Consider the following 21,838-nt stretch of genomic DNA (forward strand, 5'->3'; position numbering starts at 1 on the left):
AGCTTGCCATGGAAAGGAGTAAGAAGGGTTGGATGAAGACAGTAGGAAAGCAGAGAGACGGAAGGGAAGGCATCTTCATGCGCTTATCTGAAGTTCCTACCAATGAATTACATAAGTACCTCTATCTTTATCTTATTTGTTATTTTCGTTCATCACCATTATACATTTGAGTTTGCCTGACTAAGATTTATAAGATGACCATAGCATGCTTCATACTAACAATCTCCGTAGGATCGACCCTTACTCGCGTATGGTTTATTACTTGGACGACCCAGTGCACTTGCTGGTTAGTTGTGCGAAGTTGTGTAATGCCATGGTATTGAACACCAAGTTTTTGGGGTTCATGACCGGGGATTATGAGAGTTGTGAAAAGTATTGTTCACAATTTCGCGCACCAACGCCAATCATTCTAAACTTCAAAGGATAAAGTGAGATGCCAAAACTGTTCCGAAGCAAAAAGCTACTGGTTCGACTCATCTAATTAGAACTAATATTCATTGATATTTTGAGATTTATAGTATATTCTCTTCTTTTTATCCTATTTGATTTTCAGTTGCTTGGGGACAAGCAACAATTTAAGTTTGGTGTTATGATGAGCGGATAATTTATACGCTTTTTGGCATTATTTTTAGGTAGTTTTTAGTAGGATCTAGCTACTTTTAGGGATGTTTTTATTAGTTTTTATGCAAAATTCACATTTCTGGACTTTACTATGAGTTTGTGTGTTTTTCTGTGATTTCAGGTATTTTCTAGCTGAAATTGAGGGACCTGAGCAAAAATCTGATAGGAGGCTGACAAAGGACTGCTGATGCTGTTGGATTCTGACCTCCCTGCACTCGAAATGAAATTTCTGGAGCTACATAACTCCAAATGGCGCACTCTCAACTGCGTTGGAAAGTAGACATCCAGGGATTTCCAGCAATATATAATAGTCCACACTTTATTCGATTTTAGATGACGCAAACTGGCGTTCAATGCCAGCTCCATGCTGCATTCTGGAGTAAAACGCCAGAAACACATCACAAACCAGAGTTAAACGCCAAAAACACGTTACAACTTGGTGTTTAATCTCAAGAGAAGCCTCTGCACATGTAAAGTTCAAGCTTAGCCCAAAAACACACCAAAGTGGGCCCCAGAAGTGGATTTCTGCACTAAGACTTATTTCTGTAAACCCTAGTAACTAGTCTAGTATAAATAGGACTTTTTACTATTGTATTTTCATCTTTTGATCTTTGGACGATGATGGGATTATATTTTGATCCTTTGATCACAATTTGGGGGCTGGCCATTCGGCCATGCCTGGATCTTCATCATTCACTACAAGAAAACCGGCAGATAGCGGCGGTTATTTAATAGCGGTTATATTAAACCGCTGCTAAATACAATATGCTAACAGTTCTTGTGGCGGTTTTAACAGACGCTACCAAATGAGCATATTTTGCAGCATTTCTCCGGTAACCGCTGCAAAATGTACCATTTTGTAGCGGTTTGAGCGGACGCTGCTAAATAATCTCATTTTGCAGCGATTTTTCTATAACCCTTGCTAAATGTCTAGTTGTTGAGAACATCGATATTCGTTTTGCAGCGATTTTTTTTGAACCGCTGCAATATTTTAGTTAACTTGAAATTTTTTTGTATAAATATTATTGCCTTCTTATAATTGTTCTAATCGTCGCTATTTTTTTTAATGAAAAAATAAGGTTCAAACACTTCAACTTAATTAATGCATTAAATAAATTTTCAATTTGTGTTACATAAAAAATAATTCATTACTTAAAAACAAATTTAAACATGAATAGCTAAAATCGAATTTACGAATCATGTTTTCTCTTGTAGTATCAGGCATTTTGAGTTTGTATTTAACCATAACTGGTAACATAAAAATCAAGTAAACGTCCGAATTCACTAACTCAAAACAAAGTTTAATAGAGCATAAAAATCAGAGTTACTAAAGTAGACAAACAAGTTTTGAGTCAAAATTTCTCATTAACATCGTATTGACCTGGCAAGAAATATTCTGTCAAAAAAGCGCTACACGAACGTGATAACAGATCTGATAAGTCATCTCCAAACCATGGCAGCTTGTTCAGATCGAAACCCCTTTTTGCAGCATGTACGACATCTTCTTTGTGTTGGGTGTTTAGGGTTTCATTATCTTCTTCTGGAACCCTATTAAGCTCAACATCCCTGGAGATGTCATATTCACCAGAGGAGATAACATCTAAATCATCTTCTGAATCAGTGTCTGCTCCATCTAGAGTGTCAGCAACTATTTCGCCTGAATATTCAGGTGACACTGAATATATGAACATGCAACCAACAACATATAAATCTAGTTAAAAGATAATGATAACTTCCAAGTCATTCTAGTTATTAAGGAAAGAAAATTTCGGAATTATGGGAAGAGGACTTTCAAAATTAACAAATACAAAATTAACTATTACCGTCTCCTTCGTCAGTAGTTTGGACAGATTTTTTGGAAATAAGCTCTCTAATAGCACGTTCTATATACTTCAATTCCTCTTTTGAAGCAATCTCCAACTCAACACCATGCGAGTTATTAATGCGCATCTGCACCATAATAAAATGTATAGTTGATGGTCTAATTTGTAAAACATATTGTGTCTCTGTAATTCACTTTCTGTGCTAGAAATTTATTTCCAACTTTAATTTAGCAAGTATGTCTTCAGATGTTCTACCAGCTACAAATGTCACCAAAACATAGCCAAATTTCTTCTCGTACCTTGATCCCCATTCATGAAGTTCCTACAAATTTTAGCATTAACGGAACAACTATAACTGGTTAAATGTCATAAGCATATAGCAACTTAAAAAACTTATTTTTCAAATAATGTTTAACTCAAGTGTTTAAGGGTACGGCTAATGAACATACCTGCACAGTAGCTTCGTTCGCCATTTCCAAGTATTCATTAGAACAAGATCGACCTGATAAAGCCTCCAACCAAGACCTAACATTCAACTTACGGGGCCATATGTCTCTGGCAACCGTAATTGCATGTTCCAATGAAGAGAATGGAGAGGCCACAGCCATTTTGTTAGCGAACGTTGTGTCTGCATAGCATGATGAGAAATCCTCTGTTTTCATTTCTCCTGTTACAACACCATTTTATATTAACTATATTTGTCAATGATAATAATATTGTAATTCAAGATAATTTACTCGATGTCATAATTTTCTTTATTGGATGTTAAGATCAATAACAATGATGATCAGAAGAACAGATCCTCGACAACTAAATTTTAAAAGCAAAAATCATTGGAAGAAATGAGGAACTGATGGTATTCATGAAAATCAACTTGAAATGAAAACTTAATTCAAATACGAAAACACAGATAGTAATATAACCAACAAATTGCGTACATCATAAACACTGTTAAACTTATCAAACACACACGGATTTAGTCTAAAAATGTTGCACATGTTTTGCCATATTTACACTATGCCACATAATCTATGTTATCAGAACCATCTGTTACTGGGTCTTCTATATCATCTTCCCTTGTCAACTGTAAATCACTGATGTCACCTGCTGCTGACATGTTCAACCCGGACTGAGGAGAAAAAGTAGCTTCAACATCCTCATTCTCTCCTCCCATGTCATACAAGTCTCATGGTTTACATGAACCACTACACTCCATTCTTGCTCTACTTCATCGCGTACATAGTACACGAGCCGAGCTTCTGATGCCAATATGTACGGTTCATCCTCTTCTCGATCACCGGTGTGAATTGGACGAGCAAAATTAACGCTGGTAAGGCCCAGATGGTCTTCTTTAATTCTTCTGCTCGTAGTTGTATCAGCCCAAATACATTTGAACAAAACCACTGTGAAATGGCAGCTGTAGTTCAATTCGACGATGTCCACAATTTTTTCATAATATGGAACACTACCAACAGCCACTCTGTTGTCACGCATGCTGGCATAACTTGTTGTATTGGATGAGACATAAACTCTACTATTTTGTGTTTTTAGCCCGTCTTTCTTTGTGATAGTTCTAAACTTGTACCCATTGATGTTGTATGCCCCAAACCGTCTTGCCTGAAGCATGGGACCACATGCCAGCAACTTCATTTCTTTGGAATGTACGGTACTGTCCATTGGAACCTAGCACCATAAAATGGAGTTTGTTCGTATTAAAAATTGAAATTTACAAGAAGTAATTCTAGGGCACAAATAAGTTGGTCAGCTTAAATTTCTACGAACCTCACGCTTGAACCGGTGAGGAAATTCTACATGCACAACACGGTCTATCCTAGAGTGCGACCTTGTTTGATCCCGTAATTTTCGCTTGGTTTCTGACCTAAATTTACTTTACGACATAACAAGAAATTAGTCCATCGACTAAGTGTCTAAAATTGGTTATAATCGTGCTTAATGATATGATGTGCATACTTACTCAATAAATGGAGCGACGGCCTCGCAATTGACTAGCACATGACGATGTGCCTGATCTCTTTCCATTGGGGTCAGTACAAAATGTGATACAGCCCCTGAAGCTTTTCCAATTTCAAAGAACATAGTACATCATGTATTGTTTGTAATATCAAAAGGTCGATCATCAACTCGCGCTGGATGGTTGATTATAGTCTCAGTATTATCCAAATATTTGGAGCAGAATGTCAAAATCTCCTCGGATAAATAGCCCTCAGCAATTGAGCCTTCAGCTTGTGCCCTGTTACGCACATATTGCTTCAATCATCCCAAGTACCTTTTACATAAATACGACATAACATTTAGTATATATGTAACAAAATTGGAAACAGAATTCTTAAATGCGTTTATTAGCACGCTAACCTTTCTATTGGATACATCCACCGATAATGTACCGGGCCACCAAGTTTTAGTTCATCAACCAGGTGCATCGTAAGGTGAACCATGACAGTGAAAAAGGATGGAGGAAATATCATTTCTATCTGACACAGAGTTTGCACAACATGATCCTGAAGGGCAGCAAGCTGCATAGGATTTACAGCTTTTCCACAGAGTTCTCGAAAAAATGAGGACAGAGAAGCAATCACATTCGATACCGGACTTGGCAATGCATTCTTCACCAAAATTGGAAGTAATTGTTCCATTAGAATGTGGCAGTCGTGACTCTTCAACCCATACAACTTGCGCTGCCGGATGTCAACACAACGAGCAATATTGCTCGAGTAACCATCTGGAAAGACCACGTTCTGTAGAGTCTTCAGGAATACATCCTTCTGTGGATTCGACATTGTGAAGATTGCTGAAGGATATTTACCACCTTCGTTCGGCCACAATTCAGGCCTAATGCCCATGATTTGACGCTGTCGTTTAAAATAGTGTAGACCAGATTGTCACAAATGTTCTTCTCTATGTGCATCACGTCAAGGTTATGACGCAGTATGTGATCCTTCCAGTACGGGAGTTCAAAGAACACACTCCTCTTTTTCCAAACCGAGTCATTTTGATCTTCATCTTCACCAATGCGTCTTCTTTTGGCTGTCAGAGTTGGGTTCTTCCCAAACGATAGTTGCAAGTTAGACTGTTGCCTTAAGACATTTATTCCAGAATACTTCATCGGTGGATCTCTGCTTTCAACTTGTTCGTCAAATCTAGTTCGATCTACTCTATATTTATGGCCCTGGTTCAAGAAGCGGCGATGGCCCGTGTAACACCATTTTCGACTAAATGTTAGTCGCTGAGCCTTAGCGTCCACGTTACACGTGGGACAAGCTAACCCACTGTACGTGTTCCACCCAGATAAATTTTCCAACCCTGGAAAATCGCTAACAGGCCACATTAGCGCCGCACGCATCTTGAAAGTGGTCCCCTTATTAGCATCATAAGTTTCAACGCCATCCCAGAGTTGCTTCAACTCATCCACCAGGGGCTCCAAATAAACATCAATGTTGTTACCCGGCATTTTAAGACCGGGAATAATCATAGATAGTATAAAAGATGTCTGTTTCATGCATAGCCAAGGAGGAAGATTGTACGGAATAAGAATCATAGGCCAAATGGAATACGTGGTACTCATATTTCTGAAAGGATTAAAACTGTCACTTGCTAAGGCTAAGCGAACACTGCGAGCATCGTTGGAAAAGTCAGGATACTTTGCATCAAAGTCTTTCCATGCTTCAGCGTCCCTTGGATGCCTCAAGTATTCATCGTTATTGTCTGCCTCTTTATGCCATAACATGTCAGATGAAGTTTTGCTACACATGAATAACCGTTGCAGTCGTGGTATAAGAGGAAAGTAACGAAGAGTCTTCTCTGGGAGAGGCTTTCCATTTTTTCTGACAAGTATTTTTAGTTTCATAACGGAACCCTTTCGCGTCTTCTGCTTCCATCGTGAAGTCCCACACTGCTTGCATTTTGTCGCGTTCTCATCCTCACCCCAATACAACATGCAATCATTCGAGCATGCATCTACCTTTTTGTACCCAATCCCTAACTTTCAGATAGTTTTCTTGGCTTCATACAAAGTGGAAGGGAATTGGGCTTGCTCAAATGCATCCCGCAATAAGTCCAGAATCATCGACATAGCCTTGTCACTCACACCACACATACACTTAATGTGATAAAGCTTCACTAGGAAAGATAATTTTGAGTATTTCGAGCAGCCGGGATATAACTCTTCCGCTCCATCCGCAAGAAGATCGGCAAAATCCTGTGCATCGCGACTTAGACCATCGTACAAGTCCGACAACTCTATATCATTGTCTTCTACAGGATCCGCTGTTGTGGTCTCCTCACTTCCAGTAGGCATTGTGAAGTTAAATGCCTCGTGAACCATTTGAATATATGGATTCACCTCGGGGGTAGGGTTCTCAACTATCGGTGTGCAACTAGAGCTCTCCTCAACTGGTTTCTCACCATGACGCAACCACAAAGTATACCCAGCGGGAAACGACTTCATCAACAGGTGGTCGTATGCATCCTCTCTTGTTTGTATAAATTGAAACCCACATTGAGGGCATGGACACTTTATCATGTTATCCGACGATGCATTCGCAAATGCAAAGTCTAGGAACATATTCCCGCCCCGCCCCAACCCGTCCCGTCCCGCCCCGCCCCGCCTAAGTCCGCTCCATAAACGGGGAGGCCCAGTCCGCCCTGCCAACTAAGATGGGTTCAAAATGCTAACCCGCCCCACTTTATGGCGAATTAGCGGGTCGGCGGGCTAGCGTGCACTTAACTCTTTTTTTTAAGATAAAATTCATTAAAATTAACCAAAAAATAATAATTAAAAAATCAAATACAAATAAAAAATAGTCAAATTATAATATAATTTTTTTACAATTTTTTTAAAATTTTTAACATTAATTAAATTGTTCAAAATAATATTTGCCAATAGAATCATCTTTATTTTAAAAAATAAGTCAAATAATTTGAGCATATATATGAAATTATAAAATAAAATAAAGAAAGTTAATCACTAAAAGAAGAATAAAAACAAATAAAAAAAGTGTTTAAAAATTCTATAATTATTAATTTCATAATAGTAATAACTATTTTATTTAATAAAAAAAAGAAAAATAAAAATCTCCGGCTCGGCGGACCGGCCCACCCTGTCCCGCCAAAATCCGCCAATAAAAATCTTCGGCCCGGCGGACCGGCCCGCCAAAACCCGCCAATTTGGCGGTGTGGGTTTGGCGGGTTTTTTTAATTTGGCGGGCTTCAAATCCTAGCCCGACCCGCCCTTTTTAGCGGGTTTAGCGGATCGGCCCGATGGACTCGACCCGTTTTGCCACCCATATATAAAACAAAAGATACACCACATAAATACAGTTATAATATGGCGATAAAATTTAAGCCAATTACTGTTTGGCAAAAAATAACAAGAATTTTTAGATCTAATACTCATTTATATAAGTTTTTTCATGGAGTACCTCACGAAAATCATTAGTCTAACATATGCACATAACTCGTTACGCACCTTATGTCTGTAGGTCAAAGATGCCAAAAAAAGTAGTCTAAACTGTGTATCAAATAGAAGCCAAAAGTTAGTAAACGAAAAATTACATTCAAAAAATTATTCTCTTCATCTAGACATTTTCAAAAAAATTTAGCATAAAAAATAGTGTAAGATGATTATTTTCATAAAAAATAATTAAAAATTAAATTATCTTAAATAACATATTTGACGTACAACACACTTAAAAATAGAAAAAAAATATCAACCATATAAAAGATATGCGGTTTATGGGATTTATTTTTAAGTTAAATAAACTAGACAAAGAGATCAACAATATATAACATATTTTATACAATACACTTAAGAATAGAAAAAATAAAGATAAACAATATAAAAGATACACAAAAGTAATTTATTATTTTTCACTATATAGAACATGATTAATCGAATAAATATTTACTGAAACCGTAATCCAAAAATTTTAAGTATAAAATGTATACAAGAAGTAAATAATTAACCAAAGTTACTCTAGGCATATTCAAACAGACGTATTTTCTTTTTTATTATTTTATTAAATGAGCGGGGGAAATTAAAAAAATCAAGATTGTTTAAAAACGGAAAGTAAACTATTTAACGGGCTGAGATCCGGTTTCGAGCGAACCGAACCGTGATCTGGCCGTCTCATTCAATCAAGGCCTTTCTTTTTCTTTTCAGCCCACATGTAACCCTAAGTGGAGCTACTCCAAGAGAAATGAGGAGAACCAAAGAGAATTGCCACTGCCAGGTAAAGGACTCCGCCAACTCTCCTCCAACGCGTCGGACTTCACCTGCCGCCAGCCATATCCGCGTGCCACCGCCTTTGGTCCTCAAGTCGTTGCCTTGTCCTCCGTCGCACCCATACTTTCCTTCCATTAAGCAGCTGTGGTTGTCACCTTGAAGCAGCCGTCGCTCACCAGATCTGTCGCAAGCTCGGTTCGTTCCTTGGTGTGAAGGTCCTCTGCTACTTCTACTTGCCGTGGTCACGCGGTGGCTCTCCATCCCCTCCATCAACGGTGACATTTGGTCGAGCTTCCATGTAATTTTTTCTATTTACTTAACTGTATTTGCATGCTTGTGTTTAATTGATCTTTGAAGTTTTTTAATTCACCTAATACCCATGCTTTTTTAGTTTTAGATTTGATGTGTATGTAATTCTATTTTCAGTGATACCCTAAGTCTGCTTCCTTGATAAAACATGTATGTGATTTGATTTCAATTGAACAAAAGGAAAAAAACACGTTAGGCTTGAGCAGTAAACGAAACGATTTAGTGTGGAGCATAGCAGATATTTTTTAAAACAATACGGAGCTAATAGGATAAAACAACCAATATGGTCATACAAATGAGTAAAATTTGTTTAAAAGATATATTACTGGGATTTTTACTTACTAGAAAAATTTCTTGAAATTGAAAAATTGAGTTTTCAAATTGGAGAGGAGATTAGGATGTAACACTGAAAAGGGTGGTTACCTGGATGAAAGTGTAGTTGGAAATTGATGATCCTTACATAAGTCTGGTGTGGGTTCCTAGTTTTTCAAAAGAAGAAGAGTGGAGATTTATGAGTTTACCATTATATGGGCTGAAACATGTTAATATACATGTGACTAAACACCTTTAAAATATAACTAATCTTCAAATTTGTTTTAAAGATAACAAATTAAAAATCTATTTTGCCATCATTAACCGGATTTACAGTCACTTATCTAACAGAATGCATTTGTTCAGATACAAATAATTAGGTAAAAGGATAAAGTAATTATTTAAAAGATATACAGTTCTTAGAAATATGAACGGAAAACTCAAATCCCATAAGATAAAATTTTAAATTTGAAATCAAATAAGGTTGTTGAGCACACGGCGAAAATCTGTTTGAAACTGAAGTTGTTAGGATTTCAAAATTACTCCCAAAATTTTAGCAGTCACTCTCTAGCGTCTTATTAACATACTCTGCGTCTCCTTCACCCTGAGGCACTTTATAATTGATATTTCGGATTCTTTTTTCACCACTACTAAGCTTACTCCTCTGCACAGTAATCATGTCTTCTTAATCATTGAGAAGAAGGCTCTTAAACTTAGTTAAAGGGTTGAAGTTAATCTTGAATAGTGGTTGTTGGCTCCTTATTTTCTGATCAGTCACCTAAGATCAATGTATTGTACTCCTTTCTTCTTTTTGTGCATTCTTATTTTTTTATTCCTGGCGTGTGCATCTTTCTGCATTTAATTCTTAGGTTGCTGATGATTTTTCCTATGTAATAGATTTTCTTTTAATTTTGCATTTGGTTTTTGATTTTGTTTTTATTTTTTCCTGCAACGTAGTTCCAAATAAAAAAGAAAAGCATGTAACTTGGACTTGAATCTGAGAAAAAAACATAGTTCCACATACACTTAAAAGGATAGTTCGTTTTTGTTTACTTGTGTTGAGTCGGGTATTAGGTAGAGAAACAGAGTGATAGTAACAAATTTCTGAAAAACTGACAACTTTATTGAGAAATTGATGAAATTCTTGTGTGGAAATTTACTACTTTATCGAAAAATTGATGAAATTGTTGCTGCTACTATGGAGATTGGTTAATCATATTAATCTACTAAGTCGTGTCTGATTTTGCTGCCATGTCATTCTGTGTATCATGTGGATTGTGCGTAAGAATTGCTACTTTGCGTTATTTTTATCAAGCTATCATGCTATTCTTGATGTTTGAATTGCAATTTGTTCGGATATCTGAGAAATTGTTGATATATTGTTGCTGGGATCTCGTGTGTTTAAGATGCATTTTGATCAACTGATTTTGATTTTCATACTTAGTTCTTTTTGCGGTTCCATTAATCTGGGTTTGTGTTTATATATTTAGGAACAATATATTATTTTATAATTGCTATTCATTCATCAATTGCCTCCTAGATTTGATTGCTCTTGATTTATCTTTTCATATTCATTTTTTGTTTAAGTGCATTGCTGCAATTTAGTTGAGCTTGAGATATGCAATTTTACTGTTCCCTTTGTAAGTTATGGTCTGCTTGCGTGCTTTTTAAATTTTGACCACGTAAAAATTATAAGCTAATTATAAGATTTGTTATTCTTTGGTTGGATTTGCTTGTTCCTTTGGTTTGGACAGGGAGGATTAATAGGAGCAGACGTTCAACCTGTATTGAATTTGTTTTTTACAATAAAAAAGGCCTATATATATATATATATATCCCGTGATATCGTTCACCAAATCATTGCATTTTTACTTCTCTATACAGTAGCGTTTACCATTTAGTTTGAACCTACCTGTAACACAATGTATATATTATCATATAACATTAAAATATAATAAACAACACTCATTGATACCTTTGCATAGTCAAACACACATGATTCAATTATTAATTTGTGCAAAAAAGTAAATGGTTTATCCCGCTTCTTCCTGTGACGTAAGAATGATTTGCTGTTTTTTAGATTAGCCATTGTCATTAGATTTAACTAGAACCGAATCTAGTTGTATTGAACTTAAATAGAGTAAGAAGGCTGTAGTATTAATTTTACTTTTTAAAAGTTGTAGTTTTAAAAATGGAGTTTCTAACAACCAGTTTTAAAAATGGATTATTGCTTAAAAAATCTGAATTTTAAATGAGTTTTTAAAAAAGTATCGGTTAAAACAGGATTTTTGGTTAAAAAACCAGTTCTAATACCTTACGAAACAAGTACAAATTATAGCTTTCAATTAATAAAATTCACTGTTCCTTTTAAAAGTTTAAGAGCAGAATTTTGGATAAATCTTTATAATTTAAAAGTATATTTAATTTGTATTTTAAGAATATTCATAATTATATGTATGTTGGTTTTATAAAATTTTAATTATAACTAATTTTCATATTTAGATTTATTGTTAATTTATTATATTTTATTTAAATTTAGATTGTATTCTTAAATATTAAATTTTCAAAAATTAAATGAATCTATTCTGCAAAATAAAAAGGCAAACATTAGTTATGAGAAAAATATAAATCCTAAAGTTACAAAAAATTAAGTGATCATAATGGTGGTTATTGGTAATATACATTAAAATTTCTAATAGAGTTTAAAAACATGTAAGAAGATATACTTATCTAGAGATCAGTAAATGTAGATTATGTTTACATTGATATACTTGTTTAGGGAAAAGATAATGCGGTAGATGTTTAACACCACCAAATTTGTCTCCTATATTATCACTTTTAATTGTTGAATTACTTAATTAATTTCATGTAGTTATTAATATTCAGACATTAAAATTGTTAAATAGTGTACTATATTGTTTGAAATTTGATTCATGTAATTGATATAATCATTGCGCACTGTTGAGTTTTAAATTGTTGTTCTCTTGCTAATTGTCTAATGACCTTGTGTTGTGTAAAGTAATAGTCAAATGCCAAGGAAACCTCGGTACACCGTTAGTACTGCAGCCGGACCTGCAGCTGCCCCTAACTGTCAAACACATGCTACTCCGGTAAATGATTTACTGCACAACTTAGATCAAATATTCATTTGTCTTTTAGGATAGACTTTTATTCAATATAAGTTGTGGGTATACTGAAATAAATTGGTTGATGTACTAACTTCTTTGTTTTTAGCACACGGATGGAACACATAATACGGGTGCAAATACTTCTTGTGCACAGCAACGTGCTAGAGCGCCTCCACCTCCACATTCCGGTAACGGTGCTCGACAATCCCGTGTAAAGGCTATACCATTTAGACCACCGCGCAATGAAGCACGGCTGGCTCTGTCAAGTGACATTGGGGATGATCGAGCTCCTGCGACAAATAAAAAGTAGCCTGATTTACATGAAGTTGTAGATGACCAATCAGAAGATGAAGACTATGACCCGGAGGCAGATGAGGTCGAGTCGTTCGATGACTGGTGCACGAAATTGTGATCATCAATGGCGCCATCAACATGGTACGCACAATTGTAATCTCACTTCTTTATCACAACTTCGCACAACTAACCAGCAAGTGTACTGGGTCGTCCAAGTAATAAACCTTACGCGAGTAAGGGTCGATCCCACAGAGATTGTTGGTATGAAGCAAGCTATGGTCACCTTGTAAATCTTAGTCAGGCAAACTCAAATGGGTATGAATGATGAATAAAACATAAAGATAAAGATAGAGATACTTATGTAATTCATTGGTGGGAATTTCAGATAAGCGTATGGAGATGCTGTGTTCCTTCCGTCTCTCTGCTTTCCTACTGTCTTCATCCAATCCTTCTTACTCCTTTCCATGGCAAGCTGTATGCAAGGGTTTCACCGTTGTCAGTGGCTACCTCCCATCCTCTCAGTGAATCCTACTCAGAATACCACAGACAAGGTTTAGACCTTCCGGATTCTCTTGAATGCCGCCATCAATTCTAGCTTATACCACGAATATTCCAGTTAAAGAATCCAAGAGATATCCACCCAATCTAAGGTAGAACGGAGGTGGTTATCAGGCACACGTTCATAGGTGAGAATGATGATGAGTGTCACGGATCATCACATTCATCAAGTTGAAGAACAAGTGATATCTTAGAACAAGAACAAGCGGAATTGAATAGAAGAACAATAGTAATTGCATTAATACTCGAGGTACAGTGGAGCTCCACACCTTAATCTATGGTGTGTAGAAACTCCACCGTTGAAAATACATAAGAACAAGGTCTAGGCATGGCCGAATATACATAAGAACAAGGTCTAGGCATGGACGAGAGGCCAGCCCCCATAATCTAAGAACTAGACATCCAAAGATGATCTAGAGATCTAAAGTGATCAAAAGATGCCTAATACAATAGCAAAAAGGTCCTATTTATAGAGAACTAGTAGCTTAGGGTTTACAACGATGAGTAAATGACATAAAAATCCACTTCCGGGCCCACTTGGTGTGTTCTTGGGCTGAGCATTGAAGCATTTTCGTGTAGAGACTTCTCTTGGAGTTAAATGCCAGCTTTTGTGCCAGTTTGGGCGTTTAACTCCCACTTTGGTGCCAGTTCCGGCGTTTAACGCTGGGAATTCTGAGGGTGACTTTGAACGCCGGTTTGGGCCATCAAATCTTGGGCAAAGTAAAAACTATCATATATTGCTGGAAAGCCCAGGATGTCTACTTTCCAACGCCGTTGAGAGCGCGCCAATTGGGCCTCTGTAGCTCCAGAAAATCCACTTCGAGTGCAGGGAGGTCAGAATCCAACAGCATCTGCAGTCCTTTTTAGTCTCTGAATCAGATTTTTGCTCAGGTCCCTCAATTTCAGTCAGAAAATACCTGAAATCACAGAAAAACACACAAACTCATAGTAAAGTCCAGAAAAGTGATTTTTAACTAAAAACTAATAAAAATATACTAAAAACTAACTATATCATACTAAAAACATACTAAAAATAATGCCAAAAAGCGTATAAATTATCCGCTCATCAATGACCATGTGGATGACTTATTTGCTGCATGTGAAGTTGAACGCCAAGGCCATGCCAACGGCAAAAAAAGGACACCGATTATTGGGTTGTTGATGTCATAGGTATTATTTTGATGCTTGTCTCTTAGAAAGTGTAATTACTCTTCCCCGTGCATTCTAATTCGCTTACTAAACTAACATTTAAAGTTTGTTCTATCTGCTAGAAAATGGTGTGACTTGTTGTATGGAGCTGACTGTTAAGGAGGCATTGGCACTTCCTCTTGGAAAGAAGATCGTGCTAAACCATAACAGAGAGTTGCAACAAGTTGGTCAGGCAGCGGGCCTATTGAGTGGGTTCTTGGGGACATTGTCGTCTGATTTTCAACAGTTGCCAATTGGTGAAAAAAGTTGGAAGACAATGAGCAAGGCTTCCAAGGAGCATGCCTTTGACCAGTTTAAGGTAATGTTTATTTTTTTTAATATAGTAAGGCGTTACCGATGCTTATTTCTTAAATGCTTTTTTTTTGGTATATCTTAAATTGCAATATATTATTAAATAACTTTAGCCACAATTAATCCGGTCCTTCGTGTATAGCAATGTAAATAATAGTTGTAGTAATAATAACAACAATAATAACAATAATAATGATAAAACTTAGAAACCTAAGGAGAATGTTAAAGCTGCTCCTATTGTAAATAATTAGAGAGTGAGTATCTATAGGTTATGATATCCGGTCAAATGAAAATGTTAGAGGAAGATAAATATGGAACACATTCGCACAAGCTGATTCTATCACCTTCCTAACTTTGAAATTTTGGAATGTATTGTGGTTTTAATTATTTGTTGAGAGATTTATTTAATTATTTGCTACCTACGGGGTTGCTGCTTTTATGTGCTGGAATTCTCTATTAATAGGTGGATTTCTTTGGTTTTCTAATTTTTTTGTTTTAGTCTGGTAAAGTCAAGAAGGATAGTGCATGTTGGGTTTCCTTTTTTTCACTTATTTGAATTTTGTTGCTGAGAGTTGTTCATGTCTAATGTTGTATCTTTTGATAATATGTAAGTCTGTTTGAGGTGGTTAATTATTATAATTTTTCCTTGTTTTACTATATTGGTATGCTCCTCCTCAACCCTCCTGACCAAAAAACACCTTCACATTTCAACTTTGATATTGTTGTCCATGCTTGTAGAAAGCTATTGTAAAAGAGATTTAGCCTGATTCCTTTAATAGGATTTGAAAGGTTCCTTTGCCAAAAAGTTCTAACATATTGTATTAGTAACAACACTAATTAAATACTGAAGTGATATATATTTGATCACCACTAAGCTAGTCCAGCAAGGGGGGTTCGGTTCATACTTTGAAGGTGATTATTCATGTTTATATTGGAGGTGATTCATACTAATTATATGCTTATATTGGTTGTGAAACTTGCATTTTGAACTTAGCCTTTAGGATAAAGTTTTCATTGTCCAAATTTCTCAATCAAATTTGTTTGTGTGTTGGGCTCATGAATCGTGTATATAGGTTCTTCTGTGATGTGGAATGGATTTGGAGTTAAAGTTAATAGTTAGAATGACGGTGTGAAAACACTGATGTCAATATAGTTATCATGTTTATTGTGTTATCTTATGACGTGAACTACTTGTAGCGAGTCTTCCACTATGAGGACGATGGAAGAGGGATCATAAAGCGGGGAATTGTACAAAGGATAGGAAATTCCTGGAGGAATGCAAGGAATCATTTGTTCCATAAGGTATCACTGGAAAAAGTTTATTGAATATCGGTTGAGCGAGGACACGAAGGTAACAAATGCTTAGTTGAAATTTTATTGTATTCGATTTTAAATCGTCATGAATTACTACTAAATGTGCTGATTTTATTATGATAGTGGAAAAATTACTACCAAAAAGTTCATCACCTTATTCTTTGTTGTGTTTCCTGATATTGTACATGCCTGACTTATAAAACCATTAAAAGTATAGTAATTTATCCCGATAACATTTATGACTGTCATTTTGTGTGTAGGAGAAGTGTAAAAAAAATGCTGCTAATCGTTCAAAGCAGATGTACACACATACCGGAGGTTCTAAAACGATGGGAAGAAAGAGACACGAAGAAGTAATTAATTTAATTTCGGTTACAGAATGATGACGTGTTTCTGGTAACATATTGTTGTCTGTTATATGATTGTGTTGATGATTGTTATAGGAGCTACGACAGGGAAGGCCTATTGGTAGAGGAGAGGGATGGACCATGAGTCATAAAAAAAAAAGAATGGTTCGTATATGAATGAAGATGCGCGTCTGGTTGAGGTAAATCATGTTCTTTACTTTTTCATATTTCTATATTAAAGTAGTACCTTTGAATTTAAATTATTGTAAATCCGGATCTCACATGTTTGCAGGAAGCAATTGAACACATTGAGAGCCAGGACCCCTCCAGCAAAGAATTTTCACATAATGATTCCCTTGCACAAGTACTTGAAAAGGAGCACCTAGGAAGAGTTCGTGGACTCGGTTTTGGTCCATGTCCCAGTCAGTGTTTTTGTAACATTCCACAGTAGTCTGACTACTGTGTACAAATAGAGGAGTATCAGATGGAGATTGAAAAACTTAAGGCGGAGGCAGCAGAACTTAATGTAGAGTCAGCAGAACTCAAGGTAGCAGCAGAAGAGGAAAAGGCAAAGAGACAGAGAATGAAGGCAGAGGGGAAGGCAAAAATGCAGAGTATGGGAAATTTGTTAAGCTACATAATTCAGCAACAAGGAGGTAGTTTGCCACCAGAAATAGCTGCAGATCTGGATTCTTTGAGAAGTACACCAACCTCATCCCATGCAAGATGATGTGCGGGCATCTAATGATTTAAATTATGAATGTTGGAATCTGGATTCTTTTGAGATATTTATTTTTAGTTTTTCATTTTGGTGACTTTATCTGTAGTTTAGTCGTCGATGCACTGAATTCAAATAATTAATATAATGATTCACTTTTGCATATATTTTTGTTTTGTTTCGTGTGTTGTAGTTTGATTGATTGTTATTTATTTTAATTAGGTAACACAATTGAGTGGAAGAATGTATAAAGAATAAAAGAATTGGGATTTTTTTAGTGTAGCTTCGGGTTTTTTTATAAAAAAGTGTAATTCTACATTTGGCAGGTGTTTTAAATCCACTGCTAGATCTTTACAGTATATTTCAACTTTTAGCATTTTGCAGCGGTTAACAACCGCTGCCATCGTCAAGCAATCGTATTACAACAATTTTGAAGCGGATATAACCGCTGCAAAATTAAACCGCTGCAAAATACTATTTAGCAGCAGTTGTTCCAGTGGTTGCTATTAACCACTGCAAATGGTTTAGCCGCACGCTATTTTTCAGCGGGTATATCAACCGCTGCTATCCGTTTGACAGCGGTTAAAAACCGCTGCTAATCCTATAAATAACCGCTGCTATTTGCTGGATATGGTGTAGTGATTTATGTATTTTCAACGGTGGAGTTTCTACACAACATAGATTAAGGTGTGGAACTCTGCTGTTCCTTGAGTATTAATGCAACTACTACTATTCTGCTATCATTAAAAATAATTTCACTAGTAGCATAAATATTAATATTAGCATATATTTGAAATATTTTTGTATTATAATTTTGCTAATTTTTATAGCGCATAACTAGTTTTTTTAATTACGAAGTAGCATGCATATTAATCTTTTTGTAATATTTACGAGATAAGTATTATATTTTGGTCTTTAAGGTTTGGGGTCAAAATCAAAATCGCCCCTAACCTTTTTCTTAAATCAAAATTATTCCTAAGATTATGTTTAGTATTAAGATAATTGTTTTCGACAAATTTGCCCTTTATAAAACTTGATAATTAAAAAAAATCTTGCTCCTTCTGCTCTATTGCTTCCTTCATCCTCCATATTTTTTCTCCTTGCCACCTTCATCAACGACCCACAACCTTCTCATTCACTCACTCACAGCATTCACTCTTTCTAAAGGATGATTTTAATTCTAAATATAATGTTGGGGGACCATTTTGATTAAAAATAGGTTAGCGACGATTTTGATTTTGACATCAAATCTTAGGAATCAAAACAGTACTTATCCCTATATTAAAATGTAATTCTTAATTTTTTTTGTTTTATAATCTATGTAATTTCAATACTATTATGCTTAATCATCATCATCATCATCATCATCATCATCATCATCATCATCATCATCATCATCATTATTATTATTATTATTATTATTATTCATCTTGCATATTAACATTATTATACTATTTATATTTAACCTATTTATTTATAATAAGTAAACTATATCTATTTTTGCCAATGAGCTATAGCTCAAATGGCATAATCTTCCTATACTCGTCCAAGAGGTTGTAGGTTCGAGTCTTCCTATCTTTGGTAAAAAAAAATATATCTACTTTTATATTTATAGTTTTAATTATCATTATTGAGTAGCGTGCATATTAATATTATTGTACTATATATATTTGAATTATTTTTGTATTGTAAGTTTACTGATTTTTATAAAGGTGAGTTCTTTGGTGGCCTACATAATGGTGACTGAAGGAGGTCATACTTTGATCTTCTGATCTTGCCATCATTTTAATATAGTTTTTAGTATGTTTTGTTTAAGTTTTATTAAGTTTTCATAGGTTTTAGTGCAAAATTCATATTTTTAGATTCTAATATGAGTTTGTGTATTTTTATGCAATTTCAGGAGCTGGAGTAAAAGTCTGATTCAGAGGCAGAGAAAGCACTACAGATGCTGTTAGGATCTGACCTCCTTCCACTCTAAAGAACTTTTCTGGAGCTACAGAAGTCCAAATGGAGCATTCTTAATGGATCTGACCTCCTTCCACTCACCAAGTGGGCCCTGAAAGTAGAATTTTGCACTAAAAGACTGTTTTACCCTTCTTATGTAATCCTTAGTCATTAGTTTAGTATTTATTTGAGAACTTTTACACTTTTATGAGAATTTTGACACTTTACACGTTTTAGATTGTATTCTCTGTCAATATGAGTCTCTAAACCTCCTAGGTAAGGGGGAGGAGCTCTGCTCAATTTTATGGAAAAATAAAGTATTATTGTTTTTATCTTCAATCCATGTTTAATTTTCTATTCTAAGATGTATCTTCGTTCTTCATCCTTATGAATGCGTTGAACTGGCATAAGGTTATCTCATTCTACATGGGTTCAGAGTGAGACTTTCATCGGACAATGATGAACCACTAGCTTGATTATACATCTCTTAGATGGCTAATCCACGACTTCGTTGGGGACTTCTCGAGACACCAGTTCAGTCGAGGTATAGGGAGATTAAGGTCTTTGTGGTAAAGGCTAGAACCATAGGCACAACATTCTCTGATCCGGAAGATTTGACCTTGTCTGTGGTGTTTTGAGTAGGATCACTAAGGAGAATGGACTGCAGGAGCTTCACACTCAATCAGACTGGATCCGCACTAATCTTGGGGTTTAGATCTGGAGGAGCATTGGCGACCTCTCAAGAAAGGCATTGATCACATACGCCTTCCATAGAAGAAATCATACACAATTGGAAGAGACAGTAAAACTGAATTAATCCACAAGAATAAAGCATCTTCGAAGCCTTAACCATCTTCTTATCATTTCTTTCACCATCAATTGAGTAATGTTTTCTTTATTTTACTTTTATGCGCTTTAAAACACCAACCAACTTTTCTTTCACCATCAATTGAATAAAGTATGGACTATTATATATTGCTGGAAAGCCCTGGATGTCTACTTTTCAACGCACTTAAGAGCGCGCCATTTGGACTCCTGTAGCTCCAAAAATTCCATTTCGAGTGCAGGGAGGTCAAAATCCAACAGCCTCAGTAGTCCTCTTTCAGCCTCTGAATTAGATTTTTGTTCAGGTCCCTCAATTTCAGCCAGAAAATACCTGAAATCACAGAAAAACACACAAACTCATAGTAAAGTCCAGAAATATAGTTTTTGCATAAAAACTACTAAAAATATACTAAAAAGTGAATAAAACATACTAAAAATTATATAAAAACAATGCCAAAAAGCGTATAAATTATCCACTCATCACAACACCAAATTTAAATTGTTGCTTGTCCCCAAGCAACTGAAAACAAAATAGGATAAAAAGAAGAGAATATACAATGAATCTCACAATATCAAATGAAACTTAGTCCCAATTAGATGACCGGGCTAGTAGCTTTTTGCTTCTGAACAGTTTTGGCATCTCACTTTATCCTTTGAAATTCAGAATGATTGGCATCTATAGGAACTCAGAATTTTAGATAGTGTTATTGATTCTCCTTGTTCAATATGTTGATTCTTGAACACAGCTACTTTATGAGTCTTGGTCGTGGCCCTAAGCACTTTGTTTTTCAGTATTACCACCGGATACATAAATGCCACAAACACAAAACTGGGTGAACCTTTTCAGATTGTGACTTAGCTTTGCTAAAGTCCCCTGTTAGAGGTGTCCAGAGTTCTTAAGCACACTCTTTTTTCTGTGGATCACGACTTTAACCACTCAGTTTTAAGCTTTTCACTTAGACCTTCATGACACAAGCACATGGTTAGGGACAGCTTGATTTAGCTGCTTAGGCCTGGATTTTATTCCTTGGGCCCTCCTATCCATTAATGCTCAAAGCTTTGGATCCCTTTTTTTACCGTTGCCTTTTAGTTTAAAGGGTTATTGGCTTTTTGCTCTTGCCTTTTGGTTTAAAGAGCTCTTGGCTTTTTCTGCTTGCTTTTTCTTTTTTTTTCTTTTCTTTTTTGCCATTTTTTTCGCATGCCTTGTTTTTCACTGCTTTTTCTTACTTCAAGAATCAATTTTATGATTTTTTAGATTATCAATAATATTTTTCTTTGTTCATCATTCTTTCAAGAGCCAATAATTTTAATATTCATAAAAAACAATATAAAAAATATGCACTGTTCAAGCATTCATTCAGAAATTAAAAAGTATTGCCACCACATCAAAATAACTAAACTAATTTCAAGATAAAATTTGAAATCCAAGTACTTCTTGTTCTTTTGTAATTAAGCACATTTTTCATTTAAGAGAGGTGAAGGATTCATAGAATTATTCATAGCTTTAAGACATAGACACTATACACTAATGATCATGTAGTGAAGACAGAAAACATAGCCAAACATAAAGCTCAAAACTGAAAACAGAAAAATAGATAGACAAGAAGATTATGGAATGAGTCCACCTTAGTGAGGGTGGCGTCTTCCTCTTGAAGAACCAATGGTGCTCTTGAGCTCCTCTATGTCTCTTCCTTGCCTTTGTTGCTCCTCCCTCATAGCTCTTTGATCTTCTCTAATCTCATGGAGAATGTGGTGGACGAAATTGTGATTCCTTTGATAATGTATTTTGTAAAATTCATTGCTTTTTCAACTATGTGTGGACACAACTCCGTTCAACTTAACCAGCAAGTGTACTGGGTCATCCAAGTAATACCTTACGTGAGTAAGGGTCGATCCCACAGAGA

The 21,838-nt window shown here is 35.6% G+C and overlaps 2 protein-coding genes across 2 annotated transcripts; one reads left to right on the forward strand and one right to left on the reverse strand.

Moving 5' to 3' along the window:
* Nucleotides 1–3,563: 3,563 nt before the first annotated feature.
* LOC107493896 (uncharacterized) lies at nucleotides 3,564–6,399 on the reverse strand. The gene is made up of 6 exons (XM_016114929.1): nucleotides 5,446–6,399; nucleotides 4,850–5,314; nucleotides 4,707–4,731; nucleotides 4,420–4,519; nucleotides 4,227–4,323; nucleotides 3,564–4,127 (listed from the first exon to the last, which is right to left on the reverse strand). The coding sequence occupies exons 1-6, from the start codon at nucleotides 6,397–6,399 to the stop codon at nucleotides 3,564–3,566; spliced, it is 2,205 nt and encodes a 734-aa protein (XP_015970415.1).
* An 8,178-nt stretch (nucleotides 6,400–14,577) lies between these two features.
* Nucleotides 14,578–17,675, forward strand: LOC107493895 (uncharacterized). The gene is made up of 8 exons (XM_016114928.3): nucleotides 14,578–14,793; nucleotides 15,984–16,088; nucleotides 16,361–16,453; nucleotides 16,544–16,612; nucleotides 16,740–16,811; nucleotides 16,899–17,148; nucleotides 17,388–17,410; nucleotides 17,550–17,675. Exons 1-8 carry the CDS (start codon nucleotides 14,578–14,580, stop codon nucleotides 17,673–17,675), a joined length of 954 nt encoding a protein of 317 aa, XP_015970414.1.
* The last annotated feature ends 4,163 nt before the right edge of the window (nucleotides 17,676–21,838 follow it).

The sequence above is a fragment of the Arachis duranensis genome, chromosome 6, assembly GCF_000817695.3.
Source record: "Arachis duranensis cultivar V14167 chromosome 6, aradu.V14167.gnm2.J7QH, whole genome shotgun sequence".
In the NCBI taxonomy this organism is placed as follows: domain Eukaryota; kingdom Viridiplantae; phylum Streptophyta; class Magnoliopsida; order Fabales; family Fabaceae; genus Arachis; species Arachis duranensis.

Coding starts and splice junctions, on each gene's coding strand:
- LOC107493896 (XM_016114929.1), bottom strand. CDS start 6,399: ATGTTGTATTGGGGTGAGGATGAGAACGCGACAAAATGCAAGCAGTGT. Junction 4,732..4,849: donor AACTAAAACTTGGTGGCCCG/GTACATTATCGG, acceptor TTTATGTAAAAG/GTACTTGGGATGATTGAAGC. Junction 4,128..4,226: donor CTCACCGGTTCAAGCGTGAG/GTTCGTAGAAAT, acceptor TTATGGTGCTAG/GTTCCAATGGACAGTACCGT.
- LOC107493895 (XM_016114928.3), top strand. CDS start 14,578: ATGGAGCTGACTGTTAAGGAGGCATTGGCACTTCCTCTTGGAAAGAAG. Junction 16,089..16,360: donor GGAATCATTTGTTCCATAAG/GTATCACTGGAA, acceptor TTTTGTGTGTAG/GAGAAGTGTAAAAAAAATGC. Junction 17,411..17,549: donor ACACAATTGAGTGGAAGAAT/GTATAAAGAATA, acceptor AGCATTTTGCAG/CGGTTAACAACCGCTGCCAT.